The sequence below is a fragment of the Leptidea sinapis genome, chromosome 16 (assembly GCF_905404315.1).
Source record: "Leptidea sinapis chromosome 16, ilLepSina1.1, whole genome shotgun sequence".
Taxonomy (NCBI): Eukaryota; Metazoa; Arthropoda; class Insecta; order Lepidoptera; family Pieridae; genus Leptidea; species Leptidea sinapis.
Window position 1 is genome coordinate 12,936,806 of NC_066280.1, and position 15,491 is coordinate 12,952,296.

Genomic DNA, 15,491 nt, shown 5'->3' on the forward strand with positions numbered 1-15,491 from the left:
AAGTTTGACGAAAGCAATACTGAGAAACATTCTCTGCTGTAAGATGACTAGTTAATAGATATTATTTATGTTAAATCATAGAGATTTAAATCAGAAGGTAATAGATAGGTTATAATTGGAAAGTGCTAAGTCATTGCGGAATGATTTATGACTACATATTACCTTTTACTACACGGCCGTCTTACGTCTGGACCTCGCTGGAACAAAATCCCCTTTCCCTTTCCCACCTCCCCACTCGTCCTGTTGCGTCAGTACGGTTTGCAGTTTTATTACTTTTAGGTACATGTCATGATATTTTTGTGCTATCACTGCTTTGTTTTGAAGTTTTCATTGTTACGTTTTGAGTTTTGTTGTTAATAGTTCTGTACTGTTTGTTGTTGTGTCTCTATAATAAATAGTACTGTTATAAAAAAATACTCTTTTTAGGTACTTAACTTAGATGCTTCTATTGATTTTTAACCGACTTCAAAAAAGGAGGAGGTTCTCTATTCGTCGGTATGTTTTTTTTTTCGTCATTATAATAATAATAATCAGCATCACAACACAGTACCTTTAAATCAATCAATTATACAAATAAAAAAATCGTAGTTTATCTATTAGTGATAGTATTGGGATATCATTTAAGCTCTGTTCAAACTGAGGCGAATAACGCGCAGGACGCGAGACGCGTTTTAGAGCAATTCGCTCGCTCGCTTAGCCTCTCAAACTGACGCGACTTCCCGCGTGTCATTTTTGATTCTATAGTGGAGAAAAATCATGCATTGTGAGATCAAACAATGAGCAAACTTGAGCGACTACTCGCGTCAATTTGAACACGCCCATACAAGCTGACACAATCGGCGCGAGCGACTTCAGTCCCGCGTCTCGCGCGTTATTCGTCTCAGTTTGAACAGAGCTATAGTGATGCTTGTTTTGCACACCGTAACAAAGAGACGATGTGACGTCATCCACGTCAGGTACAGTGATAATATAACCGGGTTGTACATTACATTGCTGTGCAGCAATGGTGAGAAAAATGACGTTAATACGAATAAAATATTAAGAATCTTATAGCGAAAAATCATCGCCATTATATCCTTGAAATATAGTAGTTCAAAAAATACAAAATATATATTATTTTGATCGGTATTAATGGTAGTTGTGGGAGAATTTCCGCAGTTAATTAAACTGAAATACACCATATTTACGCGTTGTTTCGATTAATACTAAATCACTACTTACTGGCTGGTGGTCTATAACGGCCGTTCCCAATATTCAATCTATCTCCGGTTGTGGCCTACGTGAGATAAAAATCGTAACTATCGTTGACTTTTCTGTCCCAAATAACTTATCGACGGTAACTCACATTATCCGTACACACTGTCTGTTAATGGTAGGACGTATAGCTTACCAGCGATAGAAGTTTGTATGGAAATTGCAAATCACAAGGCGATAAGAATGAATTATCGGTTATATTGGGACAGCTTGAGATTATTGACAGCTAATTACTGACAGTATTTATGGCTATGTCACTTCTACTAATTTCTTATTTAGATCTCTGTGCTGACACGTCTATTTGACTATTACTTAACATACTTTGAAAAATTACTAGTATATATTAGACAATAACATTTAAAATGATTCCATACTTTTCTAGCATCATAAAAAACTTTAAAAGATTAAATCGCGTGTAAATAATAACTGAATTATTACATTGCTTAAAATTGAAACTATTCATTTACTTCCATGTTTCGTTCTTTTTACAGAACATCGTTTTCAGACTCGACTGAAGTCTGGCATTACAAAACCGCGCGTTTTGCGAGAAATTTCTTGCCTCGCACAGCCACTTTGTGGAATCAATTACCGGGTGCTGTTTTCCCGAACCGATACGACTTAGGGACCTTTAAGAAAAGAGCATGTTCCCACCTTAAAGGCCCGCAACGCGTTGACACCTGTTGTTGCGGATGTTCATGGGCGGCTGCCTCACCACTCTGCGTTAGCCTCTTGCCCGTATGCCCCCTCTTATATAAAAAAAATACTATCATATAAATTTACACGCGATTAAATCTTTAATTTTTATTTTATTTTAATGTGTGTGATGGTAAGGAGTGGACCATCATAAACGTATGTTAGTGTTCGTGCATTGCTCAAAATAGAGCTTAACTGTCAACTTAAATTTTTTTCGACGTTTTCACAGCTGTCACGGTCTATCTAGATCGGTGTTTCTCAACCTTTTTTATGGTGTGGTTTTGTAGGGCCATACCTTAACATTTCTAAAATTTTTATGTCCCCCATACATAGTTTTAAACCTTCAAAAATTGCTATGTCCCTATAAGAAATATAAATGATAAGTTTTAGGAAGAAATCACTATAATTTTTTTATAAAAACATCGTAAGTAAATTCAGTAGTCCATTTTTAATTAGCCCCCCCTTAACTATCAAATTGCCCCCTTGTGGTGCGTGGGCCCCACGTTGGCAAACACTGATCTAGATGTATAAATAAAAGCTTTCACTACCATACCGTTGGTCTACGCCTTCTGGAATACATTTTTACTTATCATCAGATAGTAAATGCTATAGTAATATTTTTTCTCTATTAACTAGTCATCTAATTCTTTTTAATTATGATACCATTTTTGTAATATTTTGACTTGATTTATTTTAATTTTGTTTTATCAGTTATTAATTAGTAATTGTTTTAATAATTTTAGTATAATTGTAATAATTTTATATTAATTCAATTTTAATGTTTAGTTTTATTTAGTTATTTGTTACATTTTAGTTATATGAGACGATGATTTAAGGTGATTGTGTATCGAAACTCGAGAGTATGGAATTTAAACTGGACTATCAATAACAACCTCATATCTTAATATATATAAATCCAGTGTCCTGATGTTTGTTTCCAGTGAACTCCTAAACTAAGGAGTAAACTAAACTGAACAAACATGTGGATGTAGCCACAACCTGAGAGTTGAACAAAGCATATAAGATTTTATGACGATACGTCACTCGAACGCTCAATATGAATAGCTCAATTGGAAGAGCACTCGCACAGAACGCGAGAGGTCGTGGGTTCGAGTCCTGCATCGTTCATAAAATTTTGTTTTCAAATTTTATTTGTGTAAGGAATGGATTTTAATGGGGATTACTTCATGGAGTGCAGTTTAGTCCAACTTGAGAGATAGGATAGTTTTTATTTCGATTAGGGACCCATAATTATTTTAATTTCCAATATTTGTATTGTATGCTCATATTTTCTATGAGAGAATTTATTGACGCACGGTTTGACAGTTCTGCTGTGAAACAATTTCAATATAACAGCAGGGAGCATATTTTACGAAATAATTCTTGATGTCATGAAATATTGTTGACTAATGCATAAAATACACTATTTTATTTATAATGTACAGACTGTCTGTCATGGCAGCTAGTAATATATATGAAGTATTTTTTACGATCCAATCATTAGTGTCTAACCACTCTGGAGTTTTAATACTCTATTCAGTTATTCTCTATCTCAGAAGAATGTATAGGGTTGGGTTAGGTTTTTGAAATGTGCCCGAATCGCAAACAATTTTTTTTATGGAATAGGAGGACAAACGAGCGCACGGGTCACCTGTTGTTAAGTGATCACCGCCGCCCACAATCTCCCGCAACACCAGAGGAATCACAGGAGCGTCGAGCCTTTAAGGAAGGTGTACGCGCTTTTTTTGAATGTACCCATGTCGTATCGTCCCGGAAACACCGCACAAGGAAGCTCATTCCACAGCTTTGTATAATTATAGTTTAGGTTTATTTTGGAAATTAATAATCAAAAAGGATTTGATTTAATGTATAAAATTGAATACTTTGAATATTTTTATTAAAATGAGTGGATTCTACATCTCCTAAATTAGTTCGATTTGAAAGTCATCACCAAAGAGGATGTATATTCTACTTTATAAGAGGCGGGCTGTCTAAATAAAAACTGAAATTTAGTTTAGTATGAAACGTGCAGTGAGATTTGACATAAGTTTGAAATAGATATAATTAAAATAGTAAATTAATAGTTATAGAATATAACAAAGCGACGAAGTATAATCCGGCTTCGTTTGAAAGCGAACAGTTGCTTAAAAGGAAGTGGATTTCGGCTTTTTCCATTTTTACAAGATATTAGCCGTCATCTGTTAATTTGTCAATGACTTCACGTTTCATACCATCGAGTGAATCGCTTTTTTCTTAAGAGTGTTTCGCTAGGCTGGTCATCACTTTCATAATTTAAGTAAGTAATAATGGTAAATGTTGACATGAAATAATTAATATTTTATTTCACTTTTTTGAAGGCCTTTATTTCGTCTTTTTTATAGTTAATAGTCTGTGATATTAAAGCATTAAATGGAGATTTTTGTGTTGTATTGAAAATGATATTTTTAGATATTTTTTTAAGTGATAGGGATATCTGTATATACTTCCGGGATTCATTAAAAAAATTAAATTCGTAACCAAAATTTATGAACGGTGCGGGACTTAAACATAAACCAAAATTAAAACGAATTGCTTAGATTTGAAAGATCGATAACTCAAGTCAATTTCCTAATATGCAATTATTGGGGTTGAGCAGGTTAACTGTAAAGTAGATCCTGTAGATGGAGCCACAACCTGAGAGTTGAATAAGACATACCAAGATTTATGAAGGATACGTCACTCAAACAGTTGGCTCAGTGGAAGAGTGCTCGAATGGTACCTGAGAGGTTGCGGGCTACGTCCCGCATCGTTCATAAATTTTGGTTACAAATTTAATTTGTGTAACATTTTTAGGTCATAAAATTATTATATTATACTAACTGTGAATATTTTGATGTTCGGAGAATGACTTACGCACATTAGGATAATAGTAATTACAATTCATATTGATATAATAAGATTGAGAACATACGGAATATAAGCAATTTTTTTATATAAGCATTTATATTTTGCAAAAAATTTTGATCACAATTTGGAATATTATTACATATTAATTAATGAAACATTGTACGAATGGGGTGGGTAAACTAATTTTGTATGTTTTTTAGTCTACATACAGTGTTAATCCTAGCAAATGAGTGACATGGCGTATAGTATTACAATATTTATAATTTTCCATTAATATATGAAATTTTGTAAATACGTACCGCTACTAATAGGTTGAGGTTTTTGCGTTTGTATGGTTAATTTAATTTTGTATCATTGTATCTTATGGTGAAATTTGTATTGTGACTGGTTGGGTTGATTCAGTTTTGTATCGATATATCTTATGGTGAAATTTGTATTGTGACTGGTTGGGTTGATTCACATTTGTATCGATGTATCTTATGGTAAAATTTGCGTTGTGACTGATTGGGTTGATTCGGTTTTGTATCAATGCATCTTATGGTTAAATTCGCGTTGGGACTGGAAGAGTTGATTTAGCTTTGCATCAATGCACTTTATGGTAAATTTTGCGTTGTGACTGTTTGGGTTGATTTAGTTTTGTATCAATGCATCTTATGGTTAAATTTGCGTTGTGACTGGTTGGGTTGATTTAGTTTTGTATCAATGCATCTTATGGTTAAATTTGCGTTGTGACTGGTTGGGTTGATTCAGTTTTGTATCAATATATCTTATGGTAAAATTTGCGTTGTGACTGATTGGGTTGATTCGGTTTTGTATCAATGCATCTTATGGTTAAATTCGCGTTGGGACTGGAAGAGTTGATTTAGCTTTGCATCAATGCACTTTATGGTAAATTTTGCGTTGTGACTGTTTGGGTTGATTTAGTTTTGTATCAATGCATCTTATGGTTAAATTTGCGTTGTGACTGGTTGGGTTGATTTAGTTTTGTATCAATGCATCTTATGGTTAAATTTGCGTTGTGACTGGTTGGGTTGATTCAGTTTTGTATCAATATATCTTATGGTGAAATTTGCGTTGTGACTGGTTGGGTTGGTTCAGTTTTGTATCAATGTATCTTATGGTGACATTTGTGTTATGACTAGTTGGGTTGATATAGTTTTGTATCAATGCATCTTATGGTGAAATTTGTATTGTGACTGGTTGAGTTGATTTGATTTTGTATCAATGCATCTTATTGTCAAATTTGCGTTGTGACTCGTTGGGTTGATTTAGTTTTGTATCAATTCATCTTATGGTGAAATTTGTGTTATGACTAGTTGGGTTGATGTAGTTTTGTATCAATGCATATTTTGGTAAAATTTGCGCAGTGGCTCATTCAGTTTTGCATCAATTAGCCTCATGGTGATGTATGGATTTGCCCCGAGACTAAGATGCGAACCGAACAGTTCCTTGACTTCGGTTTTCAAGTATATGTGTTCATGGCACATCTTATATGGGTGGGTATGAGCCACGCTCTCGTTTACAAAAACAACATGTTTTCGTACTAACCCACGTGATAGCACATTGTCATCACAACTCAAATTTTATGAAGGAGCTCGGCTAAAGCAGGGTTTAAGCATTCTTCTTAGTATTTTGGGTATTTTATTGGTTTTAAATAGGTTATTTATATGCGAAATACTAAAAAAAATGTTCTTTTCAAATACGATATAAGCTTTAGCCCCCTTATTCATAATAGTCTGCTAACTTAAAGTGTTGCTAATTGTCACTCTGTCTTCTTCTATTGACCTAAGTCAGAATGAGAAAAAACACTCCTAAGCGGCTGTTTAAAGTTAGCGGACCATTATGAATAAGGGGGTAAATGTTCGATAGTTGTTAACGCTAGAATACACCTAATGGAGCGATTGTTGGCACCAGTTTATTAAATACTTGGAAAAAGTGTGAGATGGATGAAAATGCCTTAGATAATATATACGTCTAGGTAGAGTCTCCTACTGTTAGACAACCGGTAAAAACAGGCTAAGAATATTAGTTTAGTGTGCGTGACAAGCTTCGTCTTACTCTCTCTGTTTGTATGACACTTTGTGTTAGTGTGGGTGTATTGCTCTAAATAGAGTGAAAGAGAAATAATTTATTGGACAGCTTTCTTAACCTAGTTTACAATTTTAGTTATGATTATTTTTGTTCTTTATTGGAGGTTATTTTATATGAAATTGAAATGTTAATAGTCGGCGATATTTACATAATTTTAAGGAATTTTATTACATCAAAAGTGACGGTACTAATGCATAAATAATATTCACAAATAACCTCTGTTTTGAGTAATGTACGCACACTAACATAAAGTGACATACATTAATTCTCGAGTATAAGACGTAGGTTGTCACGCACAGTAAAGTATTAATCTTGGCTTGTTTCATCGGTTGTCTAGCACCATGAGGCTCTATCTAGACCTATAAATTATCTAAGCATAAATAATCTGAAAAAGTTCAAATTATATAAGTAAATTGTAGAATAAAATTAGTTATGAATATTACATAGCCATGTTATATTTAGTAGCTTAATAATCGACGGTGTAGGTAAAGTTAGACGCTACAATAATAACGGCTGACGCCAAAAAGATATAAAGCTTCATGCGATAAAAGAGACAGGGGTAAGTGAAAGACGAAGGGACGTGAGGTGACATCTTGATATATTTTCCTGGGGATGAGGCTTGGCTGTGCTAAGGCCAACGAGACAAGATAAATAATGTAAACAAACTGTTTCTGAAACTGAGTTCCATTGCGATAGCCAGCGATTATTATACCTGTCACTATCATTTCTCCGCAATGTCGGCGTCAGTTGGTCTACAGAAAAAAATACTTACTGCTGTTGTCAAAATTTGGTCCGCCATTTTGTGAACAAGTTCATTCCTGTTTGGATTGCGTTCGAAGTGTTACGTTTTCTTTTCGTTTTCGTATTTACATCCGCTACTGTTAATTTTCTTCTTGATTTTTGCTGTCATTGTAAGTAGTTGTTGATTTTAATTATGAAATCAGTTTGGCAGCTGTGGACCTTTGACAGATAACAATTCTTTTAAATGTTCATAGATATCTATAAAAATGTTTTGAACCCCTGTCTCGTTGCCCTTACCATAGATCGAATTTTCTTTATAAAAATATGCATTTATGGAGCAATGTGTAGAACCGCTGATTCTTTCTACAAAACCGCCAGTTAGATCCGTTTTTTCGACGCTTTATGAGGTCGGTAACGTTCTTGTGTTACAAGAGAGTTAAGGTGACCCGTGATATCTTTTTAATACCTTATCTTCATCTTAATAGTTATGTGCCATTTCTAAGATAAATATTATATTAAGTTAGAAGCTAAGTTAAGTTACATGCTGACCAATTTTAAAAATAGATGAGAATCTCGACGAAGAACGATCTGATCTGAAGCCAATATACTTATTATATCTTTACCCTTACGGAGGTACAATGTTTAAATTTTCTTGAGGTTTCGAACATTTATGGTATAGCTACGTATGGGATGGTTTCACTTATAATACCCAGAGACTCGTTATCTAGATTATCAACCACAATCATATTACTTGGTAGTTTAAACCGGGCTTTCTTATCATGTCTGTTTACGAAATTGCTGAACAACTTTGTTTGAGTCTCGCGCCAGAATTTGGTGAGTCAACATCTCCTGGGGATGCCTCGTGTGGAGGCGAATCACGTGTCGAATTGATTAATGACAAAACTTTGCGGAATTGACAATCATTAAATTATTTTTTTATGAATAAGGGACTAGACGAGCAGCACGTTCAGCTGATGTTTATTGATACGCCCTACCCATTACAATGCAGTGCCGCTCAGGATTATTGAAAAACAAAAAAATACTGAGAGACGCTACACTTGCGCTCGTCACCTTGAGACATAAGATGTTATTATTTGCCCAGTATTTTCACTAGCTACAGCGCCCTTCAGACCGAAACACAGTAATGTTTACACATAACTGCGTCACGGCAGTAATAGGCGCCGTTTGGTAAATTGCATAATTTTGCTCACACCTATATTATATAAGATGAATTAGTAGACACAGAAAAGATGTAGGCTGATGATGTGACACGTAGCCATGTGATTTGGAAGCATTTCTGGCCCTGCAAATTATATTATTTTTAAATTATTCTATTAGAAAAAAATTATATATATATATAGTGGAAAAAGAATGTGTTGCGGGGAAACATTTTTTAACTAAAATAAATACAAAAAGTTCTGTTGATACCTTTTAGAATATTTATTAACGACTTACAAAAATCGTTTTTCTTCAAATTTTGAACTACACGGATTTTCGATTTTCCGGATTATACCAATAATTAGTGCGGTAAATCGAATTTCTATTGTACCTTACCTTACTATATACTTACCTAATAACGTTTACCCCCTTATTCATAATAGTCTGCTAACATAAACCATTGCTAATTCACACTCTGTCTTCTTCTATTGACCTAAGTTGGAATGAGAAAAAACACTCCTTAGCGGCTGTTTTAAGTTAGCGGACCATTATGAATAAGGGGGTTAATATTTTAGAGCCTGATGAAGACTTAAATATAAATAATGCATCTACCTGATCTTAACGTGGTAATCGTAATTTCGTGTTGTTAATTAATTATTATTGTTAATTAATATTTATAAAGACATTTAAAACCATATCTCAATTTAGTAACTTCTTTTTATAGCGTCCAAAGATAGATTATATTAAAAGTTTTCTCATTACCCTACCAATTGCTTGAAACATGATATTATATTTTTGTATTTCTTTATTGACGAGTGTTGAATTTAATTTACTTTTTTATATAGTAATTATTTTTGTGATAATTTATATTAATAAATTGTTGACTTAGTATTTATTTTGGTTTTATTTTGATTTTATCTTTAATTTGTTAGTTTTGGTTTTAATTTTTAATGTACAGATACTGGGGTAGATCTTTATATACATAATTCTTCTGTACGTGAATTGACAGTGAATTCCTCCTAAACGGCTGGACTGATTTGAATGAAATATTCCGTGTGTGTTCAAATACATTCGAGGATGGCTTAGATTCACAATCGAACTACCTCCTAAATGGCTGGACCGATTTTAATGATTTTTTTCGGGTGTTCCAGTGAATTTAAGATCGGCCTAGATTCTCAATACAGTCGACATATAATTCTCCTACGTATGTTAGTGATCTCCTAACGTCTGGACTGTTTTTCAAATTTTACGTTTGTGTACAGGACAACGTCTGTCGGGTCCGCTAGTATATTATATGATAGCTTGAGAATAGGTAATTGAAAAACCTTAGATCATTGATACGTGAAGATAGACTATGACAGCTGTGAAAATGACGAAAAAGACCTCGATTTAGAGCAATTCACTCACACTAACACAAAGTGTCATACAAATCGCGAGTGTAAGACGTAGCTTGTCAAGAACACTAAACTAATATTCCTGGCCTGTTTTTATCTATTGTTTAACAGCAAGAAACTACGTATACATTATCTAAATATCGTGTTGCTTGGACCCCTTTGTATGGCGACGACTACGTGGTGTAGGTACGTTAGGGCTGTACACTTTCCTGGAAAAAAAAGAATATATCTAGTTCAGAGAGGGTTAATAATAATAATAAATCTTTATTGCAGGCAAAAAATCCCATAGCACAATATTGAGTCGTACAAATAAAATAGTATACAATAATACCATTTTTTTTACATTTATTTAACTCAATGAGATAAAAGCAAAAAGAAAACAGCTTTTTGTCCAAAGATATTTTCTATTTGCTTCCCGATGTGCCGAGAGCCGATGGGCTAAGAATTCAGAATAATAAAAGTCAGAGTATCATGTATTTAAATATTTATTTTCGTCCGAAAACTTCTCACATTGACATTTCATTATGACGTCATTAATTGTGGTTGTGTTCTGGCTTCGGGTAGCAAGCAGTATATTTAGTTCAGCACATAAAAACCGGATGGTACAGAAACGTGACCTGCCGTAACCGACTTCCGTTGCATCGATGTCCAGTTACCTCGTAGTCGCACCTAATAAAGTTTCACTTCAAAAAGTGTCTGTTTGGGTTATATTCAGTTAAAGTCAGTTTTTAAATAAAGAGAATTTTTGCGTACTGAATTAGTGTTATAGATATAGTTGTTTTTTTATGAAAATAAGGGACGGGACGAGCAGGACTTTCAGCTGATGGTAATTGATACGCCATACCCATTACAATGTAGTGCCGCTCAGGATTCTTGAAAAACCCAAAAATTCTGAGCGGCACTACAATTGCGCTCGTCACCTTGAGACATAAGATGTTCGCCCTTCAGACCGAATCACAGTAATGTTTACACATTAAATTTATTTTATTAACATTAAATTACAGGAGCCTTCCACTGGTATAGTACACGTACATCAAATATAATACTTTAACTCTATTCGATTGGCAACCCTAGTGTAGCAGAAAACGCGGAATGAGTCATGATAAATAAAAGGGAATAAATCCGTTTGGCATTGAACCTGGCTTCGCGGAGACACGGTGCAGTCAGTTAGAAGAAATCAATAAATTGTGTAGAAAGGGTAGAAGTTTCACAAGCTGTTGTAAAGACAACTGAGAGAGTATGATTTTGAATACGTGCACGATCAATGATTGAGATATTAAGGGGGAATAGAAACAGAATTTGATACTCGATAATGTCACACCACCCCCGGCGCCATTAATGGGTGGTGGAGGCACCGGGCGAGGCGGCTATAGCCTACAGGTCTCGCCTGGGTAACCGTCAGTTGCGCCGTAAAATTCACGCTGAAAGGACGTGTGCTCGCTCGCGTATTCTTAACATTAATAATATTTTATCGTGAGTTGTTATGTAATTGGCTATTTGTGTAGCCTTAATTTTTACAGTGACTTATTTTTAATTTTTGGTTAACTCTTATCCATTACAGTTTCAAAATACCTACAAAATTACTTAAGTATACCTATTATAGTAACTAAATATACCTACCGAAAGATTAATGAAGGATAAGAAATAAATTTTTAACTCGAAATGGATAACTTTTTCTAATCCAGCTAATTAGGACAAATATTTTCATCTGAGGTTAAATTGGTTCAACGAAAATCAAGCTAAGAAAGAGCTTAAAGAAATACATTTTTAACTCGAAATGGATAATTTTTACTAATCCAGCTAATTTGGAAAAGTAGCCAAATTGGTTTAAGATAAATGAACCTATTCAAGTCAGCAACGCATCTGATTCTCATAATATCTTAAAGATAAATTAATATTAATGAAAGTTCCCTCTAGTACTAAAAAGGTTGAATTGTTAACCTCTTTTGTTACACCCACTGTTCAGTAATTCACTGTGTTAAAATACAACATTAGTTTTAATTAATTGTAATAATTATTCATGATAGGTCAAAAAAGATTTCATTTTCGTATAAATTCAACCTAATTAAAATAAATACAGAATTATAAATAACATAAAAAGAAAATCTAGTTACTAGAGTAGTGTTTCTGAACCTTTTTTAGCCCCACGATAATAATTCTAAAATTTTTATGCCCCCCATACATTATTTTTAACCTTTAAAAATTGTTTGGTTCCCTTTAGAAATATAAATGATAAGTAGAAATGGAAGAAATCGCTACAAAATTGTTATCAAAACATCGTACTTGTAAAAACTTGTCAATACAATTTTAATATTGATTTTTCTATATTCATTCAGTGCGATCCTTTCGCATGATGCTTGCTGCACAGAACTTTTATATTAGTTTCTAATTTTCTTAGCCTTAATGTCAAGTGTCTGCGTTGTGTTATATCGATTTATTTATTCTTATCAGTAAATCATTTACAGCACTAAATCCACAATCAGCTAAATATGAAGATTTAACCCCCCTTAACAATCAAATTGCCCCCCTGTGGGGCGTGGGGCCCACGTTGGGAAACACTGAACTACACCAATCTTAATATTTTGAGTTTAGTATTAAATTCCTAAGATTCATAATAAAATTGATTTGTACAGCTTATAATAAATAATAAGCCCCGGATATAACCTTTTTGTTTTTAGTTCTAACGTCTTGGCTACAATCACAGGACAGAAACCTGCGCTAATGTGACGTCATTATCCTGCATTATTATTAGAACATCAATAACTTTGAGTTCGCTTGAAAACTTCAACATATCAATATCGCAGCATACACTTAATTTTTTAACCAACTTAAAAAAGGAGGAGGTTCTCAATTCGATCGGTATTTTTTAATGTTAATTTTAAATTATTTGTATATATTTGTTATATATGTATTATAAAGTTATTTATTTATTAAGTATTTGTATATAAGTATTATAAAATGTATTTTTTTTTACACCGATTACGCTGAGTTTTATGAACCGATTTTCGTGATTGTTCTTTAGTTTGATGCGGAATATTTGCCATTTGGTCCCTTAAAAATCTGACATAGTTTGGGCCAGTACTTTTCATTTTACTAATTATACTTTGAACATTCAATGGGACGTTCAAGTTATACATAGCTCTTTGGCTACTTGTCCTTGCGATCTGCTATTTTCGTTAACGGTGACGAAAAATAATTGCACTTTCAGTGCTGTCTGCTCAATTAGGTTGAGGCAGGTCCGAATGTTACTTACCGTCAATAACAGTTCTTGAATTTTTGGTTATGCGCGTGATGAGTATAAACTTCACGATCAATCATATCTAGTAGTTTTCAAAACTATGAAACTATGCTGTAATATCAAATCCTACTGAGACCACGCGATCACTATGGCATCGACTATATTATGTCAATGATAGAATAGGTACTATTTACTAATACTAGTATATTACATTACTAGTAACTAGCTACTAACTACTAAAACTAAAGCCCGTAGCACACCTCCGCTGCGAAATACGATCTGCGAAACCGCTGAATGAATTCCGCTGCGACAAGCGTAGTCTGAGAAGCGAAACTGCGACGAAACGTTACGCGAATCAGAATTGATTCAGTCAATTATACCCTGGGTGATTTAATAGGTCTATTTCTGGCCACTTGATTTAATGTTTATTAAAATCGACGTCAATTTTATGAAAATAAAATGTAGTAGAAGTAGCTTTTTTTTTATAAACTTCCATAAACTCTTGAGAAAACAACGCGGCAACGCAACAAAATGGCCGCTGGAGCAAGGAAAAAAGACAACGCGCACTTATTCAGCTCTATTCGCGTTTCGCTGAATGATTTTGGTCACACTTATACAGCTCTGCTTCTATCGGCCGCGTACGGCGTCGTAAGAATGAGAATAATAACTGTAAATCACGTCTGCACTCTTTAATCTTTGCGTGCATAATGATTACGTCACATCAATGCAGGAACAATACATGCAACTTGTCGACAAGGAGTCGCGAACCATCCCTGTAAAGAGCTGTTCCGCCGGATTCGACGGCGAACAGCGCTGTACGCGGCGGAACAGCGCCGAACGCTCTCTATAGCATTCGCATAGTAAAAACACATTTATCCTCATTTTATGCTGGTTTGCCGCGAAAGCAGAATGGACGCGGAAAGCTGAATCGACGCGTACACGTCTCCATACAAAATTGTTGTTTTCTATGGACAAAAGCTGAAAAGAGCTGAATAAGTGCGCGTAGTCCCTTATGCTAGTGTTTCGCTTCTACTACATATGGACAAGACATCGAATTTACAGCGGTTACGCTGGTATGTTTTCGCAGTGGAGGTGGGCTACGGGCTACTATGAACAAATAATTTACTTTGTGTGAGTGTGTTATTTATATAAAATGAAAACAAACTGACAGCTGTGTTGACAGTGGACATATTACAGTGTGGGTTTGGTGTAACATGGAAAATTATGTATACCAGGAAAACAAATACCGGTAAGATTTTCTATAGAAATAGAAGCTGTATCTTATATTAAGGATTGGTCCCCGCTGCGTTCTAACTAGATACCACAGGCGTAGTCACAAACTGCGGCAACTAATATCTACTACGCCTAAATGGGCGTACCAAATGTTGCGCTAGTCTCGAACAATGTGTGACTTTGACGTGCCAAATGTTCTGTTTAACTTTGATAAAAATTGGAACTAAAATAGGGTTGCGTAGTAAAACTTTGTAAAAATAATACAAGAAATAAGAAAGATACTGGGATGACATATCATCAGTAAGTATTTTGTATTTTACTAATTTCAATGTAAAATAACACGAAGCGTATGTTACAAAATTGGAAAAATGCCGTTGAGTGTCAAGATGCCACGCACACAAGCATCTAATAGTTTCCGTAATAAAAAAGCTATTGTTCTTTATTAGTGCGGTATCTAGTTGGAGCGCAGCGGAGACCAATCCTTAATCTAAGAGCTGTATATTATCCCTTTTTATTCTTACCTTAATACAGATAACAATTATAATAACAGAGGCAAATGGTCAAGTGGGGCACTTGATGGAAAGTGATTCCAACACCGAACAAAACTCCATGATTTTTACACCCCTGTATCGCAAGACCGGTCTTTAAGAATAGTTTACCGCTTGGGGCTATTAGGATGGGTTTCCATGCTGTTTTGAAAGTCATAATCACTTGCTAACTGCTTTATTCAAATATTCTTACCATTTATTAAACAATAAATTATATCCCCATCGTATCTGTTACCACTTTCAACAATACTCTTC

General features: G+C 34.4%; 1 protein-coding gene and 1 long non-coding RNA gene across 6 annotated transcripts in view; one reads left to right on the top strand and one right to left on the bottom strand.

Annotated features, from left to right (window-relative positions):
* The window catches only part of LOC126968774 (uncharacterized), a 384,859-nt gene that overhangs the window by 116,218 nt on the left and 253,150 nt on the right, over window positions 1–15,491 (bottom strand). The gene's annotated exons all lie outside the window — the stretch shown is intronic.
* Window positions 11,626–15,491, top strand: part of LOC126968669 (oxysterol-binding protein-related protein 1) — a 28,165-nt gene continuing 24,299 nt past the window's right edge. For 2 of the 5 annotated variants that reach the window (XM_050813705.1, XM_050813707.1), the window contains exons 1-2: window positions 11,626–11,690; window positions 14,543–14,704. In XM_050813705.1, the coding sequence (XP_050669662.1) occupies window positions 14,680–14,704 (25 nt within the window). In that variant the 5' untranslated portion in view covers window positions 11,626–11,690; window positions 14,543–14,679. Of the gene's footprint in view, window positions 11,691–14,202; window positions 14,705–15,491 lie in introns of those variants that run through there. The other 3 variants (XM_050813708.1, XM_050813706.1, XM_050813704.1) reach the window with 3 other exon arrangements.